This window comes from Stegodyphus dumicola, chromosome 1, assembly GCF_044657685.1.
Source record: "Stegodyphus dumicola isolate Sdum_Otavi_A_Nest chromosome 1, ASM4465768v1".
Taxonomy (NCBI): Eukaryota; Metazoa; Arthropoda; class Arachnida; order Araneae; family Eresidae; genus Stegodyphus; species Stegodyphus dumicola.
Window position 1 is genome coordinate 292409191 of NC_140768.1, and position 27621 is coordinate 292436811.

General features: G+C 33.7%; 1 protein-coding gene across 1 annotated transcript in view; it reads right to left on the minus strand.

Moving 5' to 3' along the window:
• The window catches only part of LOC118193542 (teneurin-m-like), an 826904-nt gene that overhangs the window by 196041 nt on the left and 603242 nt on the right, over positions 1-27621 (minus strand). The window contains exons 5-8 of the mRNA XM_085808642.1: positions 19098-19161; positions 16845-17038; positions 11552-11644; positions 5109-5407 (exon numbers count right to left, since the gene is read on the minus strand). Of these exons, the coding sequence (XP_085664768.1) occupies positions 5109-5407; positions 11552-11644; positions 16845-17038; positions 19098-19161 (650 nt within the window). The remainder of the gene's footprint in view (positions 1-5108; positions 5408-11551; positions 11645-16844; positions 17039-19097; positions 19162-27621) is intronic.

A 27621-nucleotide genomic window follows, 5' to 3' on the forward strand; every position in this document is an offset into this window, starting at 1 on the left:
TACTGAAATAAATTGATAATTATCAGTGGTTCTTAGTTTACTGCTGTCCCGTGGGAAGATGAAGCAATTTTTAATTTGCCATTTTTATTTAATAAATTGTTCATCGCAATTTGATTTAAAACTTATAGAAAGTCATCGTGTAAAGCCTAAAATAATTTCGGATGAGAATATTAATTTTTTTCTGAAGACGATAATCAACGTCAGGAGAAGAAATTATTTGAAACAGCAAAGCACATGAAGCTATCTGCCTAAGGGAAGGAATGCCTGCGTGAATAACTTTTTAAGGGAAATTGACTCACACATGAGAAAAATCAACAATGCTGGCATTTTTTGTCCGGGATCCACCAACTTTAAACACTTGGTCACTGGTGGGGATTAAGGAAAGGAGAAGACAAATAAATATACAGTCATCATCATAAATTACGTTTAGATGCATTTTTCATCATTCGTAAAGTTAAGACAACTGACAAAAGATAAATCTGTGTTCAAAATGTATGTAGAATAGTAGTAAAAAACGATTTCATTCACTTTCTTAACCAATTTAATATTTCTAATATTTTCAGGCACCATTTTTCTTCCTACCGAGTTGCGATCAGCATTATTAATTATTTGTGCTATGAATTTAAAAATGTAAAACAGATAAATAAGAAAGTGTAAGAAGCAGAATACTGAACAGTATTTTGTTCTGATGGAGAAATTAACCATAATACGCAATGATGAATTTCAGAAACTTTTCATAAAAAGGCAACATTGAACATCTTAACCAACTCTCCTTTATTTAAAGCATAACGTAACAGTGTAAAGACCTTATTTTATTCTAATCAATTATATTTAGTTCTAAAGAAACTTTTCTTTCCTTTCTGATTTCACTTTCTAGACTAGAATATAAACTTTATGACGTAGTAGGCAAATCTGAGTGAGTTCGGGATCAGCATTTAAGCTGCGGTTTTAAGAGTTTGTAGTAGGAGAGTTAGATCGGAATTCATGCCAAGTGTTTGAAGAAGCCTTGTACGTGAATAGTTGGTGCATAGCCACTTTACTTAGATTATACTGATATTCTAGGTTCGGGTTTGCTGTGTGCAACTGGTTTAGCGGTTTAGATAACGACGGAGCCAGTCGTGTAGCCAAGATTTTTTTATTACGAACGTACACTGAAAAAAAAAAAAAAAAAAAAAAAAAAAAAAAACGTTGTATATCTCCCGTTCGTACTGTGCCAATTGACGAAATTCAACTTCGTTTTTCATATCTCGAAAGCGCGACTTAGGATATGTGTTAGATTTATATATACCATTGTTCTAATATAAGTATTTTGACTCAAAATCGGACTTTATCTGAAAGAAACGTACCAATTTTTTACCATATTTCCATTGTATGACTCAATTTATGCCAAACTATCAAGTTTTTGTACAAATCGCGCGAGGAATTTTTAAAAAGTTAGGTCTCAAAATTTTAGCTTCTCAATATTAATTGAGTTTGTTGTATATTTATTAATATCTCTTTTTTTTATTAAAGTTATTTGATTCTTCCTTTCACATTTTGAAATTCAGGTTCTTTCCAAATAAAATTCATCCATTTTTTATGATTTATTTTTAAAATTTGTATTTTTTAATATTCTTTAAAAAACATTTTGATTTATACTCTATAAAATTTTTTACCGTCATCTTAAAGTAGACGTATTTCTAAGCATACCTGCAAAAAATTATAGTTTTTTAATAAAAATTTCCGAAGATATGCATGAATTTATATATTGGCGCGTTTTGAAATTTTGCATATTTGTTGAAAGCGATAAAACATCAAATGTGGTTTAGACACTTTGATAAAATTATTTGAATGTAGGAACGAAGTGACTTTTTGCCCGCTCATGCACAGTGTAAAAAAGTAGAAATGAAGTGTTTTTTCCCCACTGCAGCATAATGAAAGAGAAAGGAAAACTGGTTTCTATATATTAAGTTCGCCAAGTGAATTATTCTTGGCGCAAACTGAAAAAATTCCGACAAAATAAATTTCTTTTTTTCTCCGTAAATTTCGCTCCAAATTTGACAAAATGTAACATCTAGACATAATTTGAGTCGTAGAATCGAAATATGTAAAACAATCTGTATGTTATTTCAGGAAAAATCCGATTTTGTGTCAAAATACCTATGTTAGAACAATGCTATATGTAAATCTAATATATATCCTAAGTCACCCTTTCGAGACATAAAAAACGCAATTTGAATTTTGTCAATCGGCCCAGTAGAACGGGGATATAGAACTGTGCCTTTTTTGGGAGGAGGGGGGCAGTGTACATCTAATTTTTTTGTTACGTTACTTAGTCACAAGTGGTGATAGACTGTAAGCACCACGCGAGTGGTTTCTAGCCAAGAGAGAGAGAGAGCCTTCCTGCTGCCCTGCTACGCGCGTGCTTTTCAGTCAGTTCGTGTCTGCCTTTTAAGCCAGAACTTAGTTCCTGCTAATATAATAGGCGTATTGTAGTATTTGCATCTAGTTCACTACATATGCAGGGTCGAAAGCCAGTCTTCGTGTTAATAGTCTCTGTAAAGCATAAATTTAATTCTTATTTAGTTAAGTTAGTTATTAAGTGAATATTTCTTATTTTTTACGTTTTAGACGGAAAGTGTTGGTCTCTGTATCTCGAAGTGCGAGAGAGCCTGTATGCTATGAGAAATAGAGGGTAAAGTTAACCCTTCTTAACTTGTTTGTTTATTCCACGCACACACGAACATAGCTTGAGTAAGCTCCTTGTTCCCTCTCAGGATTTTCGTGATGTTTTCAAAGTGAATTAGAAGAAACAGTAGTCCTGACAAGTTACTTAAACCTTCCTATGCAGTCAACTGTTCTTCCAAGACCTGCGAGAATTCTCTACTTAGTTTTTTTTTTTTCAGCTAGGGTCTACAGCGTAAATGATTCCAAAACATATTAGAAGACTCTACAACAGAACACCTGCAATTAAAGTAGGCATAAGGGACCCACGCCCATACTTTAAATTTACAGAACAAAATATATAGGCAGGAAGGTAACAATGATTCAGATCAATTTTCAAGAGCTAAAGAGTTTTAAAAGAGATTATCCCGGATCTTCCTATAATTGAAGTATGCGATTCACTACTTATAGTTTTAATTTGAATTTTAATAGATAATGAAATCGTTTTTATTAAATTCCTACAATTAGCTTACACTCTCCCTATATCTTGTTCAAATTTTCAATCGTTAATAAAACACTTTTTACTCATCCACTTAAGCTCAAATACATTTTTTTAAAACTTGTAGTGGATGACATTTGATGTTAATACAGTTTTTTTCACATATTAAAAACTGTTTTTTGTATTTTAAAAATTTTTCTTTGTTGACCTAAGTAGGAATTGAATTAAATTTTTTATTAAATTAATTATTAATTAAATGATTTTCAACCGTTAATAAAATACTTTTTATTCATCCACTCAAGTTGTAATACACTTTTTTAAACTTGTAGTTTTTTCTTTGTTGACCTAGGTAGGAATTGGCCTTAATTCTTTTATATTACTTATTTTTTACTATAATTAAGCGGATGATCAGTGTAACATGATATGAAAACCACTGACTAAGAATGTCATATCATATGACACTAATGTCAAACCACTGACTAAGAATGTCATATATTTCATATCATGAAAATTAAAAATTTCAAACACAGAAAAAGGAAAATTTAACAAAGTGCTGCTGAAAAACAAAATTTCGCCTTACACTCAAAGATGTGCCGCAAAGCCGTTTAATTAGAATGAGCTTTCTAGTGGAATATTGGGCCCAGCCATTATGATAATGCATAATTTATAAAGAGTTTATGTAAAAAAATGAGAAAAATAAAAGGCAATTCCATATCTCACCTTTTACTGGGTCGATTCACGAAATTAAGTTTGCGTGTTTCATGTCTCGAAAGCACGACTTAGAATATACATTATATTTATATATAACATTATTCAAACATGGATATTTTGACACAAAATCGAACTTTTTCCGAATTGTCAAGCCATTTTTTTCATATTTAGGTTCTATGACTCAAAATATGCCAAACTGCCAAGTTACGTAAAAATCAAATCAGTAGTTTATGACATATTTTTTATACATTTTTTGAAAAAATGTTTTTATTATAACTCATAAAAGTTTTAACATCATCTTAAAGTAGATGTATTTCTAGGTACACCTGCAAAAAAGTAGAGTTATTTATTCAAAATTTTCTAAGATAGGCCTAAATTTACATATTGGCGCGTTTTAAAATTTGGCATCTTTTCTTTTGAGCGATAATTACGCCAAATGGGGTTTACACACTTTGTTAAAATTATTTGAAAGTAGGAACGATGACTCTTTCTCTGCTCGTTTGCAATGAAAAAAGGAAAGGAAAACAGGTTGCTAGAAATTCGCCAAGTTAATTATTCTTGGCGCAAACTGAAACAAATTGGAGCAAAATAACTTTTTGAATTTCTTCGTAAATTTCGCTCGAAATTTTACAAAATTTAATATTTAGGCATAATTTGAGACTTAGAATCGAAATATGGAAAAAAGTTGACACGACATTTCAGAAAAAGTCTGATTTTGTGTCAAATACCTATGTTAGAATAATGCTATATATAAATCTAATATATATCTTAAGCTGAGTGTTCGAGACATGAAAAACGCAACTGGGATTTCGTCAATCGCCACAGTAGAACGGAAGATATCCCTTTTTTTCACAGTGTAGGCTTGACTTTTACAGATGACTTCATGTTGAGAAGTGCATGACTTTCAATCACACCTTTTAATTCTGTTTTTAGTCAGGTTACTGCAATTATTTGCATAATATCCCCACTGAGTAATGATAGGTCACAATTTTCCTGGCAATGTGTGATAAAAATTTTCGATTATTCCAGGTATCCTTTTGCAAATCCGAAAGACTTCCTAAACAGACGTCATTCAAAGAAGCCAGAAGCATTTTTGGCTTCCGCCATAAATGCCTCTAACTTCTTCTAACATTGTTTTTATTTCTTCGAATGGCAATTGTTCAGGAAATCTTCTGGCAGAACACAGAAGCACAGAAATGACTTAATTTCAGGGTACAACATAGCTAACTTTTTATGTTAAAAAATGGTTTCTTGCCTTCTCAGAACGTAGGCTTTTGGCCCCATCTGTCGTCAAGATCTCCAGAAAATTGTACCGCGTATGTGTGGGTAGCTGGTTTCTTCTTCCAAAGACTCCTAGTCTTGCTCCAAGCGGCAACGTGTAGTTGAAGCGTATTAGCGATGGCCCCTTCTGCCTCATCTGGACTATCCAGTGACTGTAAGGCCCAACCTGGAATTCTGAACGCCTTCCAAGCGTGATCTCCACGAAGGACAATGTGGAAGGGGACAAGGACGTCGCACTGCTGCTGGGCTTGGACGATGCGGGCGCGTCTGTCACTAGAAAAGTGGAATAACATATAACAAAATAAAACCGACATCATTAAATAGGAATGAGCTAAAAAAGTAAAAATGATCTAATTGTTAATAGGCTACGGTAGCGGAAGTCGTACCCTTTGAGGAAAAAAATATAAATCGCAGGATTTATGAAAAAAAAAAAAGTAAAAATGTGTGGTAATAATATCTTGTGTTGTGGTTGCTGATATTTACTATAATGAAATTATATGCTGTCTACTCTCTTGGTAAAATTAATAAAGTTTATGAAGACGAATTTAATACGACGTAGACAACCAATATTCTAAGTCATACTGAGGTTCAAATTGGAAAATTATAATAAACTTCCTTTTTCTCAATTAATTAATTTATACAGTTAATTACGACAATGATTAAAAATATAATTTTTCATTTTCTTGTCAACTCCAGCACATGGTGTATCTATCCTATGTATTTTAGTCACTGAATCATATTCTCATAACGGTCTTCCTCGCAGATATTACAGGGAGAACACGATATGAAACAATATGGTTGATTAAGCGTAACTCATTTTGCCAGAAGAAGCGCAGCTGGCGTGATATTACGCCTAATATTTAAAAGGTACGATTTAAGCAATGGTACGACTTGCGCATCCTTACCCTAGGTAAAAAAATACTCGTCTTTGATCAATTGACTAAATGTGAACATAAGATTTGGAAAAAGTATATACTGACCCAAAATTTTACGTAAAATTTAAGTTTCATCGAACCAATAAATAAGAAAATTTGTGCGTTTCCTGATATTAAAATGAAAAATAAGCTCGATTCTGTATTTAGATTAACAAATTAAGGTCATGCATTTGCCAGAAGAAAATAAAGATGGTTTATTCGAAAGAAGTATTAAAGTTTACTCATAATTCATTTTTTAGTCTTCATGTGGATCAAGGATATAGGAACTGCAGGAAACACATATTCGAGAATTCGAGAATGTGTGAATTCAGTAACATCCATTAGAAAATTCTTAGTATGCGGCATGAAAGCTTTAGTAAAAGAAGTCAGTTATTAAGATCTATGGTTATATCTCTTCCATGATTTCTCAGAAATTCGCATATGTAAATTTCCTATATACTCAAATGACAAAAGCAATTCAATGGCCACATGGGGATTCGGAAGGTCGTAGAGAAAATTTGACAGTCAGTCAGGAATATTGTAGTAAAGCATTTTTTCATATCAGCATGTACACTGTAGTCTGTTACTTTACGACAGGCACTACAAAGTCATTTACCATTTCTTTTCTTTCTTCGTAACTATAGTAACGACTGCTACGAAAGCCGATCGACGTTCCTAACTTGCTAAAATCCTCTAATCCCCTCTGTGCATTAAATTCGACTGATGTTTCAACCGTAAATGATAGAAGGGTCGGTATGACCTTGAAGGGATTATTTTAAAGCAATAGGCCATAACATGTTTATAATTTCAAAGAAAATACTCTAAGTTCATTCGCCTTTGTCAAAACCTATGATTACTCTTGAACATTTGGTCATAGACAACGTGTGAGCTTTGAACTGTCAATCATGCAATTGCATAATGGACCGCCTATTTTCAGTTGATGCTTTCATAACTGTGGTGCCATTTTGCCGTAAACAAAGCACACGTAAGACATATAAATACTAAAAGATAATTCCTTATCCTGTAATATTAGTGCAACGAACGATAACCTTTCACGCTATCCTATGCATTCTTTTGAAAGTAATTTTTTAGTACATGTGTACATTAGTAAAAATGGTCTATTTTTGTATTCTGGACCTATCTCTAAAATTTATCTCAGACCGATCGAACTACCATGTATAAATGAAACTGTAGAGGGCTATTATATTTAAAAGTGATATAGAAAGTGTCTATGAGGTATCTTAGAGTGAAATGATTATTCATACAGAAATCATAACAGGTATTTGTAAAGGGCGTGTAGTTGAAGGTTTTTTGGAAGGATTTCAGATTAAAATATATATATATATATATATATGCTTTGAAGCTGTGAAATAAATTATTAAAAAAATTACTTGTGTTATTTAAAATCACTTTATTATAAAATATACCACTTTGCTTAGGTGCCTATAGAAGGTGTTTACTTATTTTTAGAACGATTGCGGAGCCCTTTAATTAATGTTTAAAATGTAAAAGGTATTTTTTAGATGCTGGATCTGATACCGTTTTTTTTTTTTTTTTTTTCTATAAATATTCATCGGGATTTCGGTGATAAAAGTGCTTTTCGTAAAATTACCAAAGGTACTGAACTCCATTCTTCTTCCACTACTTTTTAGAGTTCATCCATCGTGGTGGGCTTGCACTTAGAAAGAGCTCTTTTCAAAGGACCGAAGGCATTAAGCCCATTCGTGAAAAGCCAAGACAATTCGCAGTAACACGTTAAATTATATAAATGCAGTACCTGTATCAGTCTTCATTCTTTCAAGGAATGCGGCGGTATTTTTCGAAGTATGATTTGTTGCGTCATTTTTATGAAGTTTAACTCATTTTTAAAGTTATTGGGATAAGGAAATGGAATTTCTTCCGTAAATATGACTTAAAACTTTCACTTCATAGAACGCTGAGTTGATTTGAACATTTTCTTTCCTCTCTACTTATTTTTAATTTCCCGTCCATTTTCTTGGCATTGACGGAACTAAGTGACACCGAGGGTTTCATTCGTCTCCTGCTATATAGTTTACACAGAAGTTCCCACAAATTGTTTCTCCCTATGCCTTGGCAAAAGCAGTTAAACATTATGTTTGCTAACTTTTTATATTAGAAATTTTGGTTTGTTACTTTATTTACGGTTGCTATGGGTGCACATTTAACGTCTTTGCGATTTCTACCTCGGTCGGCGGATTTTCTCTTGTTACCAACGATTTAGATTTAGGAACATAAACTCCTTTTTCGGGTATTCCTTTGGAGTCATTTTTCCATGTTGAAATAATGAGTGACGGTTTCTTCCTTTCCGATTAATAGTGTTACTTATTTTGCATTCGGAAATTGTAATATCATGCATTTGGCAAAGTTTACGAATTATGGATTGCAAATATTTCTCTTCAGAAAGGACAAAAACGTATCCATAGAGCTTGTTTACATGCGATATTTTGAAACAAAATAAATTAAAATTGGCCTACGATATTTCTCATTTCGCACGATAAGCTATTGTGTAAACTTTTTATTCCGAACGATTTTCTTTTTTTTAATTCTTAATCGAAATCGTTCTAAAAGTAAACACTCTCTGTGCCATAAAACATATTTCCATACTTTTCAACCTGAGATTTTTATAGAGGCTAAAATATCATGTCATTCGATACAAAAAGTCGATTAACTGTTTGGAAAAAAGGGAGAAAACGAAATTTCCATTCTTCCCATCGAGAAGAAACTGTTTGTAGATGAATGGAGTTGATAATAAGCAGAAAATCTGTATTCAATGATTTTATGAAGGCAATTAGAAACGGGGCCCCCTGTACATGGCATATTGTGTTGAATCTTTACAGCATTCGTGTAACGTTCAGAGTCACCTACAAATGTTAACTTACAAAGTCTGAGAAGTAAGGACTGTGTCTAGTAAAGGATTTCCGTAAGGATAGAATTAATCCCCGTAAGGGTAGAAGGATCCCAGTAAGGATAGAAGGAAAACTGAGCAATCCTTTGAAAAAGAATACACAAAATGTTTATGAAACGGAACTGCTTTATAAGAATATGAAGGCTGCAGAAGGATTCAAGCTACAGTTGCTCGAAATAATGTTATTTAAATATAGTTTCATCTAATTTAATCTTCTTATCGATTAATTTTCAGATCGAAGTACAATTAAATAGATAGCGAAAAAAAATTTTGATAGAGAGAAATCTCGAGGATTAAACCAATGTAATTATTATACCTACGCCTGGGGAATGTCACAAAATTACTTATTCGTTTGGCATTAATGAGTATGTAATTGCAAACAGTAACTGAGTGTTCAGCCTTTTGATATTTGGAGTTGTCCTATATCTTGTGAAAGTTATGATGTTCAAATGTAAGAAGATTTGCAGAATAGGTGTTGCGTAATGGTAGAATGAGCAGAGAGATGCTCTGAAATGTAGCATCAAACGTAAGATTAACGAATTATTATCGTATATATAATTGCCTTGATGAATCATCTCCAAGAATCATTCTATAACGAAATCTAAGGCGACATAATATTAAGCTGTGAATTTCAGCGTTTGTAGATGCTTTTCACTCACGGCAATTAGATATTACGCCATTTATACATGGTACATTATTCTGAAATACCTTAGAATTCATACAGCATAAGGTTAAAACCGTTTACAGGACATGTATGAACAATATTACATCTGTGATGAACATTTGTGTCTGCATCATTGCGAGTACCAAAAAACCACACGAGAGGGCCTTTCGGTCCACCATATATTCAGAGTGCCCCCATGCCGATACTATTAATTTACAAACATTCATGCCTTCACCGAGATTCGAACATGGGCTTTTCGGTAACACAGTAGATTCCCCTAACTAGTATTAATTAACTGCGCTAATTAATGAGAGAAAAACTAATAGAAAAATATTTGTATTTTTGTTACTTTCATAAGTGATTTTTTTTTCTAAATTAATCACCAATACAAACAGTGTGAATTTATTTTCATATACAAAACAGATACAATAATCTTATGTTAGTATCTCACGATATAATGTCGATATATTTCCAAACATTTTCTAAATAAATTTATCAAACCGTATGCATTTCTTCTTCATATAAGCCCCTGATTGCACCTACCAGGGAATGTTGATGACCTAGCCCGAAACTGGAGCAAATTTGGCAAGATGTACCGCAGGAGACCATTCGGGAGCTTTATCAGTCTATACCACGCCGTGTGGCAGCTTGCATCCAGGCTAGAGGTGGATCAACACCTTATTGAGCTCTTTACGTTGTAACTATGAAACTCTGAAAAATAATTATTTCAATTGTTCTGAAATTTTAATCATTTTCTATTCTGTACATAATCTTCCCTATCCATTAATTTTTGTCTCCATCGGACAACTCCTTTTCGGTGCGTCGATTTTTTTTTTTTTTTTTTTTTTTGTTTTTTGTTATAGAGCGTATTTAAAAAAATAAATAATGACAAATTTGCATGAATATATGTATGTATGTTTCTCGCACTGTAAAAAAAAAGCGGTACCTAGAGACATCAAATTTTGAATAACGTAGTTCTCCATTTGAATATGGGCATCTGGAAGCCCAGATTTGGAATTTGTTTTATTATCTATTGGAATCTGCTTTGTTGATCGAAAATTCCTTAACATTTTACAAAATTTGAAATAGATAATAGTCAACGATTTCAAAGCATGCAATAGTAACACTATACGAAAAATAAATTTATCTCCCGCGCGCGAGACTGTGTATTGAAATTCTAAAGGTAAGCTGTTTTTAAATATTTTGTAGTATTGCCGTTGAATTGAATTTCATGTGGATTTAGTGCGAAGAACGGGATATTTAATGAATAAAGCTAACACACAAAATGTTAAAAAAGCTCCTTTTTGGGCGTAATATAAAATCTGAAAGCTTTAAGATTTTTTTTTTGGTGCAAGATAAATATATGTGTGTGCACCTACCTGCCCGTTGGTGCAACTGTAAAAAATAAGCTTGGAATAAAACATGAATGTATCTTCTATCCATGCGTATGGCATTCGACCTCTGTGATTTCGAAACTTCTATCCAGTTTCTAGGGATTTTGAAACGAAATGACGATTTAATTTTAACACTTTATTCTTTTTCTTTTTGGTTGTGGGGGAAAAAAAGCTGCATGACCTTTTCTCATAATTTAATAATTTTTAAACCTACCCATGTAACAAAATTTAAGTACAAGCTTCAAGAACTAATATTCTTTCCAATGGGTTAATCAATCCATTTAAATTATTTTTCCGAAATGCATCAATCAATTTAACTTTACCCAGTCTTAAAATTGCTTGCTTACAAAGTAATAACCTATCTTCAAAGTAATAGAGTTGTTCCTTCAATCTTTGGGAACATCCATTTAGGCAACGATTCACATGATAACGTGCCTTCAAAGTTATAAAAAAGTAATCCTGCTCTAAGTCATGAAAACAAACTATTTTCGATAACGAATAATATTTTTCTAAACTTACCTTTTGCTTTCGAAGATTCTACTACAAGATCAACATCTTCAACTAAAGGACAGGCATGGTTGGCATCCTGTTGCCACGTAGGCGACAGTAAAACTGAAATAAAAATTGATGCTCAAAGTTTTAAACATGCAAAGAAGATGAAGAGTCAAAATGATTTGTAACGTGAAGTAACAGTGCGCTCATTGCCAAATAAGGAACGGATTGTTGGAGGAGATACGTAAAGCAACAAGAATCAATGTTATATTCATAAATTTGCAGAACTGTTTCCGAAGGTTTAAATACAGAACCTCCTTCTTCAGCTATATTTAGCCGTAGCTGTTATATTTAAATCTCCACAACTAGTTCTGAATATTTATGAATATTACGCTAATTGTTGTTGCTTTAATTCCTCCAATAATCGTTACTTGGCGTATCAACTCAAAAAAGGAACTCACTTGTTAAATGAAATTCATATGTATGCTTTTATATTACTAACAAAGTTTAAAACACCATTTTTTAAAATTATACATACATAATTATGACAAGAATAATTTAATGGCTAATAATAATGCAAAACTTATAAAGGGCTTCGAGTTACAGTAATTAATTTTGTACTTAATTTTAGTGGTAGCTCAAAAGAACTAGACAGATTGAATGCTAATAAATCAAAAGGTGTTTACATTTGCCATGAAGCATTTAATACCGTGTTATGGAGAAAGGTTTTCGAGTTCATGAACATCCTTTTCTTGTTTCCTTTCAGAAAGTCAAAATAACTTGCGTGGTTTTTAATGTCAGTGGAGTATTATGATAGGTAATCTTTTTTAAAAGCTTTCTGTGTGCTTGAAAATAATAATAATAATAATAATAATAATAATAATAATAATAATTAAAAAAAAAAAAAAAAAAAAAAAGCTTTTTAGTATTGTACAGCGCATTTTTAGAACGCGCCGGGATAAAAATCTGCATCGGCGTAGTGGTCATTCAACAGGCTAGAACATGGCTATGGCATATTGGCCACCAAAAAACCCTGATTTAACATCATGTGACTGCTTTTTGTGAGGATACATGAATTCTCGAGTTTTATTCCTTCCCGAATACTAAAAGGTTTCTAAAAGTACTTTTCTTTCCTTTTTAGTTATGATATTTATAGTTTAGAGTGAAAAACCTTGTTTACTTAAAACTCTTGTTATAAATACAGAGCGTGCTTGTAGAATTTTAGAACGATTTCGATAAAGAATTTTAAGAAAGTAAATGTTTTAAGATAAAAATTTCTTGCAACAGCTTATTATTTGAAATAAATTATATTGTCTTCTATTTAAAATTGATTCCTTTTTCAAAATCTAGCATTAAACAAGTCGTGAATTTAAGGCTATGTTTTAAGGCTAAATAGGTGGACGGGATCTTGAAGCCCCATGAAAGGCTATAGCTTCTCCAGGATCTGAGAACTGCACTTTCAGAAAAAATGGTATTACACTCTACTAGACTAGATCAATGACTTGGTGTATTCTATGAAGTAAATACATGAGTTTTATGTTTCGGTTATAGGTGACCAAACACTATAGAAAAGGAAGCTTTGGTGGAAAAAAAGGACAGATTATTTTTCTATCACATTTAAAGTGCTATAAATTTGAATTTAAATTCAATATTTAAGATTAATAACTGGCAAACAAGGCAATTTGAGTTATATAATCCTTTTCAGTAAATTGGTTTTAATTTTTTCCTGATAAAATCTTTTAGTTTTGACGAACGGTGTAAGACTCGACTTTTCACTATTTTTTGAGAATTTTAATACTTAGGACATACAGTGGATGGAAAAAAATATGGAAACACCTTGTGAAATGCATGTTTGAAAAGAAAGATTGATTTTAATGAAATATGTTGGTGGCGCTGGCGTTTTTGACTACTGACGCCACCTATACAACTTCGTAAATGTGCTAAACAGTTCAGTTGCTGTCGGAGTACTGATATGTGAGGTTGTCATTGCATTATCTCAGAGTTAACAGACTTCGAACGTGGGCAAATTGTTGGAGCACATATAGTAGGTGTTTCCGTAAGCACGGTAGCCGAGGTGTTTAGTGTTTCAAGAGGTACTGTATCGAAGATTTATTCCGCATATTTGAAAAGCGGAAAAACATCATCTGCTAAATCACAGCGCGGACCAAAGTGTGTCCTGAGTGATCGTGACAGACGATCATTAAGGGCAATTGTGACGAAAAATAAGAAGACCACAGCTGCAAAAGTTACTGCTGAAATGAATGTTGTGTTACCGAACCCTGTGAGTACCAAAACAATTAGAAGGGAGCTTCATAAACAGGGAATTGCTGGCCGTGCTGCAATTGAGAAGCCACTCATCAGTGATGCTAATGCCCGTAACAGGAAAAGGGGGTGTTTAAATCATAAAGCCTGGACTATAGAGCAGTGGAATCGAGTAATATGGTCTGACGAGTCTTCTTTCACATTGTTTCCCACTTCTGGCCGAGTTTACGTCTGGAGAACGCTATCTCAAGCCTATAATACAGACTGCTTGTTGCCAAGAGTGAAACATGGCGGGGGTTCTGTTATGGTTTGGGCAGCCATATCGTGGTTCTCTGCTAGCCCCATGATAACTGTGTCAGGGCACATGACTGCCAAGACTTATGTGAACATTTTGGCAGATCAAGTTCATCCCATGGTACAAACTTTGTTCCCCGATGGTGATGGTGTCTTCCAAGACGACAAAGCCCCTGTTCACACAGCTCACATTGTCCAGGACTGGTTTTCTGAGTACGAGGATGAGTTGTCCCATCTCCCCTGGCCACCACAGTCACCAGACCTGAATATTATCGAACCTTTGTGGTATACATTGGAACAGAAAGTGCGTTCTCGTTATCCACCGCCAACATCGTTATCTGAACTTGCCACCGTTTTGCAGGAAGAATGGTATAATATTCCCTTGTCAAACATACAGGAACTGTATTTATCCATTCCGAGAAGACTGCAAGCTGTTTTAGATGCCAACGGGTTTCCTACACCATATAGCAAAGAAACATGTTTTTTTAAAGGTGTTTCCATATTTTTGTCCAACCCCTGTATTCTATTTTGAAGATGTAAGTACCGTACTTTTGTGGGGATGAAACATAATTCGATAACGTAGAATTTTTTCTTCATTGCATCAATGCATCAAAATGTTGCTCTCATTTGACTGATCATCTATCTCTATTAACCTTAATGAATAGTGTTATTATTATTACAGTTCTGAATTGCAACAATATTGCGTCAATTATACACATTAAGTGGAACATGATACTTTTTATTTTGTTGTCATTATGCATTAGATAATTTATAGTCAGGGGTTAAATTCAGTTGGAGTTCACCGAAGCTCGTTTCCGGTATTCAATTTTGGAACAAAATCTGAATTCTTCCCAGCGCGCGTCGGAGACCGACATAAGATTAGCCTCTTGAACTACTATGTATAATTGAATCGAAAGGTATAGAGAAATTTCTGTTAGAAGTATTGATTTTGGTGTGCCGAAAAAACGTCACTCGGAAAAAAAGCAAAACGGAAAGAAGGCCCCCGGAAAATAAGGAGAGAAACCTAGGAAAGGTTTCACTAAACCGCAGCTTAAGGCTGTAACTGCATGGGGTGCAAGGGGGCACTTACTTAACCTGTTCCGCCAAACTACGTTAATGGCACTACATGGTTAGGAAGTCATCCTAGTCATTGCTAGCAATCTGACGGTTAAGCCGCCTTTCTACATTTTACAATTATCTGTAGTTTTTTGGATATAATTATTTTTATTCACTTGCTTCATTATTTCTAAGATGCCCTTGTTGCAGTAATAGTCCGTGAGCAGTCTATTCACAGGATATGTGATGTAGTCGGAAGGAAAGAACTGCTGTCGAAGGTGCTCTGTCAGACGGCAGGAGAGCAGGTAATGAAGTGCCTCCGCGTCTTCCCCGCGAAAACCGCAAGAACAGTTGACGTCCCGTCTGAGGAATCTTGAATCGTCTGTAATACGGTGGGAATTTCCCGTGGTTGGTACAGGCTTGGAGGAAGTGTCGGTGCAGGCTTGGAGGAAGAGTCGGTGCAGGCTTGGAGGAAGAGTCGGTGCAGGCTTGGAGGAAGAGTCGGTGCAGGCTTGGAGGAAGAGTCGGTGCATTTGAGCTTCTTGAGAGAAGGTATTGGGAATATGTTGTAAGTAAATCTTCCTGTCTCTTCTTCCTGCCATCGTGATGACCATGTCTCTTGAAATGTTGTCTTGAGGAGCTTTTTTGAAACTTCTGCGGAAAGCGGAATTTCCTTGTCAATTTCTGGTTTGAGAGCTGCAGTCTTAGCTAGTTCATCCGCTCGTTCGTTGCCTTTCTGCCCGGTATGTGATTTTATCCAGTTGATCTTTAAAGGTATGGATGAGCCCAACGTCAAGAGGATCTCTCTAAGTGCTGCCGGTGTGCGGATGTTTCAGGAATTCAGCGCATTCAGAACGCTTATGCTATCTGTGAAGAATGAAGTATCCAAGCTGCTGGTTGCGTACCTAACCACTTTTAAACACGCCTTACGTTTTCCCATTGCAGACGAAGGGTGACTTGTTTTTCGTTTCCTAATTTTCCTGTGCCCTTCTTTCCGTTCCTATTTTTCCGGGTGACATTTTTTCCGACAACCACTGCTTTTAATAGTTAGAAAAACTCAAATTTATACCAGCTACAGCGAATGTATTACTGAAATTTATTTTTTCGCGGAAGACGAAATGGCTGGGAAATTTTGATATCTGTAATGATATATACATAGTACATATTTATTCAAGTAGCCTAACAAATCAAATGTCATATCGAAGAATCAGTTTTATCTGACTTCGAAAGACACGGTTCAAAACCTTTTTGTCTTTAGAAAACCATGTCTTATTATTATCAATTTAGTTACCCTTCAGCTTTTTATTTCATTTCATTTAAAATGCATTATTATTAATCAAATCAGTGTTAATTTATATTAATAAACAAATATTTGCATCTATGTTTTTAAGTTTTGTTTAATTTCAAATACGAATTAGTTATTGTTTTGCTTGCTTGTTTGTTTTGTGGTTTCCGGCAATTTCCCATGATGCTTCCTTACTTCTAGTTTTGAAAATGAAGCTCTGTGTATAATGAGAGCAGACCCGCAAAAAAATACATTGTTTTTGTAATTCACTAGCAGTAGAACAGGAAATGGCGAATACCACTGGAATATCATAATTTTACATTTACTATTAGTTTCAAGACTTCAAATTACGATTTCATGTTAATTTCGAGCAGCAGGGGATTCTGTTCAGAAGATGTAGTAGAGATACAGTTTTAGACTCACTTAGGAAAAAGGCAAGAGCGGCTGTAAGAGCTACGGTGACGAATATGAAGGACAAGGCCGTACATTTCCAGCTACACTGCCTTGAGTTCGACTTCCTTAGCTGGAAGTGAGAGTGAGCGAACTGATTGGCCGAGAGGGGTCGACGTAGCATACTGCGATTGGGTAGCGTCGACGCCGGGTAAGTCACGTGATACCTGAAAAAATGGAAAGGAAGGTGAAAATCTCTTTCTGGTTTAACGTAACATAAATTATCAGACAAGAAAAATTGGGGAAAATTGCACAGTACTTATTAAATGAACTACACATATATTTTCATACTTCGTATCTTTCTCGGTGATTCACGCAAATACCCTTACACGAAAACATGCCTCATTTTTTCAAGCTATGACATAAAACAGCTTTCTCTACGTATGTTTTAAAATTGCAATTCAAAGTATAATGTACATATTAAATTGTTATATCAAATAATGGAAAAAATTAAGCCAAACATCCACTTTAGTAATTATAATAATAACTTCCCAAATTATCCATTTCAGTAACGTTAATAATGCTAAGAATCTTCATTAATGCGATCAATCTTCATATGATACTAATGAATTATATACGAAATCAATTTCAGTAACTTAAAATATATTTCACAGAAAATACAATTGAATTTATTTGTTACATATTTATTTCCAAGGAAATACAGTTTAGTTTATCGATGATATTGGAAAAATTAAATTATTTAGAAAATAAGATTTAAAAGCTAGCAGTGCTGTGTTATAGGAAATAAGTTTGGTAGAAAAACAATAACATTTGCCTTTAAAAAACTTAAAAAGAATCCAAAAGTAATGAAATTTACTTCTAGGAAGTTAAACAAAATCCAATATTTTAGTTAATATACTTTGTATAACTGTGAAAGTAGAATTTATACTGACTTTCTCATTGCTTCAAGTATCAGTATCTGCTGAAGCGCGATAATTAAATAATACTTTTTTGCTCACTAAATTTTAAGTTCGGCATTCAAACAAGCAGTTTCTCTCCCTCAAATCAAAAATATAATTAAATTCTACTTTTAAAGCTGACGATTATTTAAAATGAAATAATGAATATCGAAGACTAATTGAAGATCATCTAGGTGCGCTTTTTCAGACGTACATAGATATGCTGAATAATTAAATAATGAGATTTCTGTAACATCGGCGAGCTTCCGTGAAGAAAAATAACAAGATAGGTTGCCTTTTTAGATTTATTTAAAATTTATATTTAATTTTATATTTATTTAATTTATTTATGGAAGGAGAAAGACAATATTCCCGGCTCTTGAACGCGTCTTACTGTCTAGGCATTTCGCAGACAAAAGCAACATTTTTACTCTTACAAGATGAAACTCCACCAAAAGGGGGGCCTCTTTAGAGATTTTTCTTGAACACTTTTGCCGGCCCTACGTTTGATACTGGGGTTTCGTTCCTAAGATAACAGGAATTTATCTGAGGACACACACATGTTGTGCTGATACACTTCTTTTGTATATGGCCAAAGTACAACTGACGTTGGCCAAGTAACACATGTCATCCAAACTACAAGCAATCGTTTATAGTCTGGCAACATTCCAATACTATTGGTTCAGTTAGAAGAAAAGAAAATATATTTGTTTTCTCTAATAAAAGAGAGAATGTTGTTACACAAGCAACATGAAGCAAAGGGCAAGTATTAAATTTTGTTTTAAATTCCGAAAAAAGATCTACTGAAATAGTTGAATTTTTAAAATAAATGTACGAAGGCTTCCTTTCCCGCTGCAGAGAAGTGGTATGATACCAAAATGGTTAAGAAACGATTGAACATAAAGCTCGATCTGAATCTCTGGGTTTTGCAAGTAATGAGAAATCTTTCCCAAAAGTCAGAGAATTGTTGAAATAAGATTTTTGTTTGAATGTGAAAATGATAAAAGATGAATCTGAGGCTGATTAAGAGACGATTCGTCAAACTGTGGTGAAGACTTAGGCAAACAAATTCTTTACCCGATTTATGCCGTATTATGTGCATAAAGATAAAAAAATAACTCGTTAACTTAAAGTATAATATTACTTTGTACAAAGAAGTAAAAATGAACGGTAGTAATTTCATCAGATCTCTTGATTGCAAGATGTTGCCTGTTTTTCACCAAATTTCCAGGTACTTTTCCTTAGGGGGAGCAAATGATAAAACCAAACTGAGCGTCTTTTAGGATGCTTCAAATATTTAAGGTGAATTAAAAATCTTTGAAATTACCTGTCAGCGTTGTGATTGATATGGTCTTCCTCGCAATGTGGGTAACCAACACCGGAATGGGTATCTGAAAAAGACAAAAAGGTATGCTTAATTTTTATAAAGGTAAAACGTAACTTTTTACAGAATTCATATTACTATTAAAATATCAGTCCTTAGTTCCCTTAATGAAAGAGAAGCAAATGCATTGCTCTACATTCAAACACTAACACACTTATTGGCACACAGAGTTTGTAATAGTAGTCAGAAATAATCATACTAATACCTCAAGCATACAGAGATAGTGAATAATTAAAAAATGGGCTGTGGACTACGTTTGAAATTCATTGGTGTCTTAATAGCAGATAAATGTAGAGACAGTTCCGCATCTGCTCTGGATGAAACAGTTATCAAACTGAATTAAACTATGAAGGTAAAGAATACGTATATACCTTTTAGGCCTTAGGATATAGATGTATTATGAACAAAATACAATTAAAATATGACATAAATCGAATATGAATAACTAAAATCTGACCACTTTAATGCATTATAATAATTCTAATATGAAAAAGTGTGTATAAAATTATCTATTAAGAAACATATAATCTCTTTTTAATATTTATTTTTTGACACTGTTTATTCTAGTCCATGTTCAAATTTGATTTCATTTACTATATTGACACTCAAAATTCATTTCTTAGATTCATTTCATTTCAAAATCCATTGCTCGCTTTGAAATCGTTAAGTTTGTTAATCAAAAATTAGTTAAAGTTTTACAAAATATGAAACCGATAATACAACAAATTTCAAATTTGGTCTTCCACATGCCCATATTCGTAGGATGATTACGTCATTCAAAATTCGATGGCTCTATATACCGTTGTTTTATCACAATGCGAGAAATATACATGTATTTTTGCATATTTTTCATTATTTACTTTTTTCAAATATAATGCAAGACTCTAACATTTGGTGGTAACAGTTTGAAAAGTGAAACGGAGATTTATAGTGATTCAAAGCAAAATAGCAAAACGAAAACAATAGTCCTTCATGGACAAAGCCCTTTTGGACTAAAAGTGTGCTACCTGATATTACTGTACGTAGCGGGATATAATATTTCCATGATGTGTTACGAAATACAGTTAAATACAGACAACATTTGACAACAGTAACTGTGGGAACTGAAGTGCTAAAGGAGGCTGCAGTTGCAGAGACTGAGTTTGCATTTAGAGGCAATTGTGCCATTGTCGGGATTCAAACCAACGTCCTTCTAACGGTGTCCGCCGAAAACATGGCGTCAAAAAACATCGCGGACAAAAACGTCGCAAAGAAAATAACGTAAGGCGAGAACGTCGTGGAACAAAACAACTTCGGAGAAAATAAAGTAAAAAGAAAATATCGCAGTTCTAAAAGATCGTGATACGAAAAATCGTCGTCGAAAATAACGCGGTTCAGAAACTTCGCAGGTTAAAAACATTATCGGCGAAATATCTTTGTAAAAAATAAAGTACTTACAAAATCATTTCGTGCCGATAACATAGCACGCATGCGTTTTTCAGGCTTTAATTACTGAAAAAGGATACTTGCATGATGATTTCTGAACGCAACACTTTACAAAATGGGACGCGCGCGACGGAACTCAATAATTTCTTCAAATTAACCCTTCTTAAACGGCTACTAGGAAGAACCACGAAACTCAAATGGAACCTCGAAACTCAACCACGAAACTATTTGGTGACGAATTGTCGTCCCCACGCATTAGCTTAGGCGCCACTGTCGATTCTACGACTGATATTATATCTAGATATTAACTTTTGTAATTTTTGGTGAGAAATTTACGGAGAAATTTAAAAATTTATCTTGGTGCATTTTTGCGCCAAGAATAATTCACTTGGCGAACTTCTTAATTTATAGCAAACTATTTTCCTTTCATTTTTTTTTTCATTGTATACGAGGGAGGGAAAAGTCACCGTTCAAATTTTCAAATAATATTAACAAAGTAAGTAAACCACATTTGGCGTTATTATCGCTTATAAAATATATGCCAAATTTCAAAACGCGTCAATATGTAAATTCACGTGGAGCTTCGAAAATTTTGAATAAAAAACTCTAATCTTTTGCAGGTATGCTTAGAAATACGTGTAGTTTAAGATGATGTTAAAAATTTTATAGATTATAATTCAACATTTTTTTTGAAAAATTTATAAAAATTATTTAAAAAAACGAATTTTAAAAATAATTCATAAAAAATGGGTGAACTTTATTTGGAATGAATTTAAACTTCGAAATGTGAAAGGAAGAATCAAATAAGTGTAATAAAAAAGAGAGATTAATAAATTTCAAACTCAATTAATATTGAGGAGCTAAAATTTTGAGAGCTAATTTTTTAAAAACTGCTCGTGCAATTTTTGCAAAACTTGGTAGTTTGGCGTAATTTGAGTCGTAGAATGGAAATGTGGTAAAGTATTGGCATGTCATTTCAGAAAAAGTATGATTTTGTGTCAAAACACCTATGTTAGAATAATTCTCTATATATAAATCTAACATATATCCTATGTCGCGCTTTCGAGATATGGAAAACTCAAACTTAATTTCATCAATCGGTCCAGTAGAACGGGAAGATACAGAATTGTCCCACAAGGTACACATCTAATGTGAGCACGCGAACAATTAACTGTGTCCTTGTGATTCAAGTCACGGATCTTCCACGAGCTAGCTGGATAAATTATTCCCTTATTCTACGAAAGCATGTGTGCAAAAATGGAATAATTCCTTACGAATTAAAAATGTGAAATCCTTTGTTCAAAAAGCACTAATAATTTTTTTAAGCTTTCTTTATTAGAAAATTCTGATGTGTACACGACATGACTTCCTCGCACGGAATATTAAATTAGCGACACTGGCGCTGGTTTCACTTAACAGCGTTACATCTCATTCATTTTATAACTAATAATGCGTAAAAATTATATCAACTGAAGAATTATCGAATCGTTTCCACATGTTCTATTCAAGTACTATAACAAATTTAAAACGATATATAAAAGAAATTAGACAAAAAAAAAAAAAAAAAAAAAAAGAAAAAAAAAAAAAAAAAGAAACAGTTGTTGTTGCGAAGATTAGTTTCTTTAGATTGGCATCAAATAAACTATTCTGCTAAGTTTCAAATGTAAACAAATATGGCTACTATAGGAAAAAATTAGGCTTAGCCACACTTAAACAACTTTTAAATTGTTGATAACTCTATAAATATTGCATGCAGTTAACTGAAGGCATAAAAACCTTAACGGGAAGATAACAACAACATAATTAAATCATTTTAAAGCAAAAAATGCACAATTTACCAACATAAAGAATAAAAACAACTGAGCTCACGGTGCCAAGTAAGAGAGTGGGTATATATATATATTTATTTTTTGTGCGGCCGATTGCCATCAAAAAGGGAATTGCACAATTGCATCCTATAGCTGTCCTATATACAAAATTTCAACGTTCCTAGGCTACTCGTTTTTGAGTTATGCGAGATACATACATACATATATACGCATGTACGTACAGAGGCCACGATAAAATCTCTTCTGAATCCATTTTAAATCAGTTTCATACTTTTTTTGGGGGGAAAAGTGTCCTTTATTCTGGTCCATACGTACAGATGTCGCGCAAAAACATCGTTAAATTGCATTCGATAGCGGTCAAAATGGATATTTCGTTGAAATGTGGTACCTGGAATTTTTCGGGATTACACTATTTCTTTTACTTCATACAAGGAAGTGAGAATTTCGTAACTGACTTATATTTTTAGCCTTTAATGTTATTATATTCCCTCAAGGGATATCGAAAAAATATATAATAATACACTTTTTTATGAAGCTTACAAAAAATAAGGATCTCAAATCAATATTTATGCTTTCCAGCAATAAAATTAAATGTAGACCTCGTAATGCATTAAGTTTTTTTTTTCATCGAAAGGATGAAATTAAATTCTAATGTGATAGAAAATTTTAAACAGAAATTCATTCTTACGTTAACTATGTGGAGTTTCTTTAATTTGAATAACCGGTTATTTTTTTACTTTGAATCTTTACTGTCACCTCTATCTTTCCGTTGTTTCACCAGATTGCAAATTATGCAACGTATATTTAAGTCAGAATGTTCAACCAGAATATTTACACTTAACCAGAATGCAACGTATATTTAAGTCAGGGTTTGATATTATCAAGACAAAGCGTGTTTTGTCTCTTGAAGGCCACGTTGCTAGGTTTGCTATTGTGAGATAAGAGTTCCTATATTCGGCCTTGCAGTACACTTGTTGATAATTGAATTCACACCGGTGAACTCCGAACCAGCTTCGAGTAAATTGTTCCGTGTAGCCTTTGGGTTTTAATTTTACATTTGACGATTTGAATATTTAATTTTACATTTGACTTACTAGCTTGAGTTTCTTGCCATAAGTGCTGGGGATTTTGTAAATTCCATGAGTGCCTTCTGTTCATTCTATTTAGTTTAAATAAAATGTTTTCCACTTCTTTTTTAATTTTCTGTTCTTACTCAGAGATAAGTTACTTAACGTCTACGAAAAGGCTGGTAACAGATTTCAAAGTGAAAGATAAATATAGTTTCATTTTGCAAATGATTGAGCATAATGTCTTATCATTACGAGAATAGATTTCGTGTGATTACAAAAACATCAGTCACACTAGAAGTTCCCGTCAAAAGGATAAAACACGATTTCATAAAATGACTACGCTTCAGATTTCATAATAAGCAACTTTTCGTCATTTTCTAACTCAATAAAATGAAAGAATTTCCAATTTGATAATGAAGAATAAATAATCGCATTTATTATTTGACGATCCAATAGTTTTTATGGTAATATCTGAGGAAAAGTTTGAATAAAACATTACTGAGTTTCGGGAGAGGACAAAACTGTGGCGAGAAAAGGAAGCTGCATTCTCGAATTTTTAATCTTGAAGACATTTTCTTTCTTCCTTTTTTTCATAAAAAATTAGCTCCTTAATTTTCTTTACTTCAGAAACAAGTAAATAATTGAAAAATAAAATCTGTTACGAAAACTGGCCAGTAAAATTGATAGGTCTTAGTTCGGGAGTTATCTTGGTTTTTGTTGCCTGACAACAATAAGCTACTGAGGATTTAAAATGAATTTGGGATAAGAATATAATGCCCCGAAAAGATTTGTTTGCTTGGATAAATTAGAATATATAAATTGCTATAATAAATTTTAATTAACACGAGAAAAAAAATTCAGAATATGTCTCGTCCAATTTAGGCTAAATTTCTGTTATAATTACAAATAATTTCAGCAATTTGTAGATTGCAAAACTTGTAAATATTATATGGTATGTTTAATTTGCAAAACGTAAGATGAGACGTGAGTAATATTTCTTTTTAACTGAATCTCGAGTATTGTTTAGATGTCATTCAGGTTTCAAAAAGGGGCAATTTGCTTAGAAAGGGCTATTAATGTCGTTTTGGCACTTTGCGTTGGTTCTCTATAAACGGCGTTTCATTTTTCGAATTGTTGCCATCAAATATTAGAGCTCTGCATTAGATTTAAAGAAATTAAATAATGAAGAATATGCATGAATGCATATATGTTTCTCGCACTGGGAAAAAACAATGGTACCTAGAGACATCAGATATTAAATAATGTAGTCCTCCACTGGAATATGGGCATGTGGAAGATCAAATTTGGAATTTAGAATTTGTTTTATTATCTATTTCATATTATGTAAAGCATTTATGAGTTTTGATTAAGAAACTTAACGATTTCGAAGCGAGCAATGACTACACTGTACGAAAAAAAAAACATTTTTATCTCCAGCGCGCGAGACTGTGTATCGGAAATTCTAAAGATATGCTCTTTTGAATATTTTGTGACATTGCTGTTGAATTGAATTTTATGCTTTAAGTGCGAAGGATATGATACTTAGTAAATAAAGGTAACACACAGAACGTTATAAAAAAACCCCTTTGGGCGTAATATAAAATCTGAAAGCTTCCAGTTTTTTTTGTTATTGATTATTTTTTTTTGGTAATAATTTAGTAAAATAGGAGGCATTAAGTCTATTTATTTTTACCTGAAGTGCCTCTTTTTGAACTAGCAATCATGATCTTAAATTTTTGAATTCATATACATGCGTATCTAGTTCATGCCATGCAAAACCGTCAAATTACGTGGTGGTCACTTTTACACTCTGCTTCGTTAACATCCTTTAACTTTCCAAATCTCGATTTCTCTGATAGTTACATTGCGCTTTCTTTGTAATTTCTGTTGATTCTACACGTCTTTAAAAGAATATTTATATAATACCCTCAAACACACTGAACTATCTAAATAAACTGTTTATTTCAAATCGTGGTCCACAGTAAGCTGTCCTATTTGAATAAAACGTCCCCCCCGTATTCGAACTGTCGTTTTAAACTGTTTTAGACTCAAAATGCATAATTGAAATCAAAATGGAAAAATATGCATTATTTTTAAAAGCGTTTCTGTTTCTGTAATATTTCAGGTAAAAAAATACCGGAATTAAGTTTCAAACCTTGATGTTGAAAATTCGAAGTTTAAGCCCATAAAGATGGAAAAGATTACAGATTTTCATTACCCACAGGCTTCTTATTATCGGCAATATCTATTCCCGAATTACACCCTTTGATAAATTACTTTCTAAATCCACTTTATGCAATAATCTTTTCCCGCTATTTGTTGTTAATAATGAAAATCGGATAAAATGTAATGGATTTTACTTGAATATAAACCGAACGTGTTTTCCTTTAAAACAAATTGTGAATTCCCGCTGAAATAATAATACCGACTGAAAATTAATCTGTTAATGGATGGAAGATCAATATTCAGAATTTTCATTGCTGTTTTTTATCATTCTTGCACATTAGCGGAGCAAATGTTATTAGCTTCGCTTTTTAGTTTACCAAATGCTACAAAATGGATCTAGGTTCTCAACGACGCTATATGTTCCAAAAACAAATAAACAAAAACAAAATTCTCAGGTAATGAAAACAGAAAATCAATAAACTGTACGGCACTCTTTTAGGATTACATACGCGTTATGTCGTTGTATCATACAGAGCTTTGTACAGCTTTACTTCATTTTACTATTAGTTATTTTTATTTTTAAGTCTGATTTCCTTTACTTCTCATTTGCCTACTGACGCTTTCCTACCAGAATCATTTTTAAGTAAATAGATTGCTATTTAAGCTGAGGTCTGAATTACTCAACTGGCTATTAAAATTGCAACACCATGAAGGAAAGCAAATACAAAAAAGGTATTTAATGTACGCAAAAAGTATGGCATGAAGACAAAATGATTACATTTGTAAGCAATTTGGGGGTTTATAGAGGTTCGAAATTAGTAGAAACAGCTACCATTCCTGACAGCTAAAACGGCGCTTACCCCATTAGGCATGAAAACAAACTGGGCCTGGATGACAGAAATGGGCGCTTCATTCCATGCTGCTTCAAGTCTATGCCACACTTCATCAACCGTATTAGCTGGAGAGGTGTGGCGGACCAGTCTCTTACCAACCCATGATCAGATGGTTTCAATGGGTGACAGATCTGGAGACCGTGCAGGCCACGGCAGCAAAGAAGCTCAGAACACGACGTGTAACATGTGGTCTTGCATTATCTTTTTGAAAGATGGAGTTTGGCTGGCCTCGAACATAGGGCACAACCACTGTTCCTTAAAGAAATGTACCGATTTGCGTCCAACTTACCGTCCATCCGAACTAGAGATGTGCGTGTCGTGTACCCAATGGCTGCCCAAACCATTACAAGAGGTACAGGGGGCCTATTCCGATATGGAATGCAAGCAAGTGACGTGTGTTCTCCTCGAAGTCTCCAGAAACGTATACGGCCATCAGAAGCCTGCAAAACCGGAACTTGTCTGGAAAGACGACATTTTGCCAGTCCTGTATCCAGATTTGTCGTTCGGCGCACCATAGTCAAAATCTCTCTGTATGCTGCATTATCAAGGGAAGGCGAAGTAATGGCCGCCGTGCTGATAGTCGACGCTGCTGCAGACATCGACGTACGGTACGAGAGAGTACTGAGCGTGCTGCAAATATGTCCATTTCCTGACTAATGGTCCTTGATGTGGTTGTACGGTTTTGCAGGGCTGACCTCACAATATGTCTTTCCTTTCGGGCGTTTTTCATGTGAGGGCGTTGAGATCCAACATGCCGTTTAGTATGACCCTCAGCAACCCACTGATCCCACATTTGCATGGCAGTGGTTTGATGACCAGTGTGACGGGTGATATCACGGAACGATAATCCATATTCTCGATAAGCAACGATCCTGCCTCTATCGAACTCCGACACTTGCTGGTAAGCACTTCTTATTCCAGACATAACATTATATTCAGAGGAAACTTCGACCTTATAAAGCTCATTCCGAATGAGAAATTCACTGCACAACGTTTCTTTATGCAATGCTTCAGATGTCGGTTCTCCCTCCTGCATTGTCTAAATCCGCTGAAATGCTAATTATTTGCAAAACCCAACCTCTTA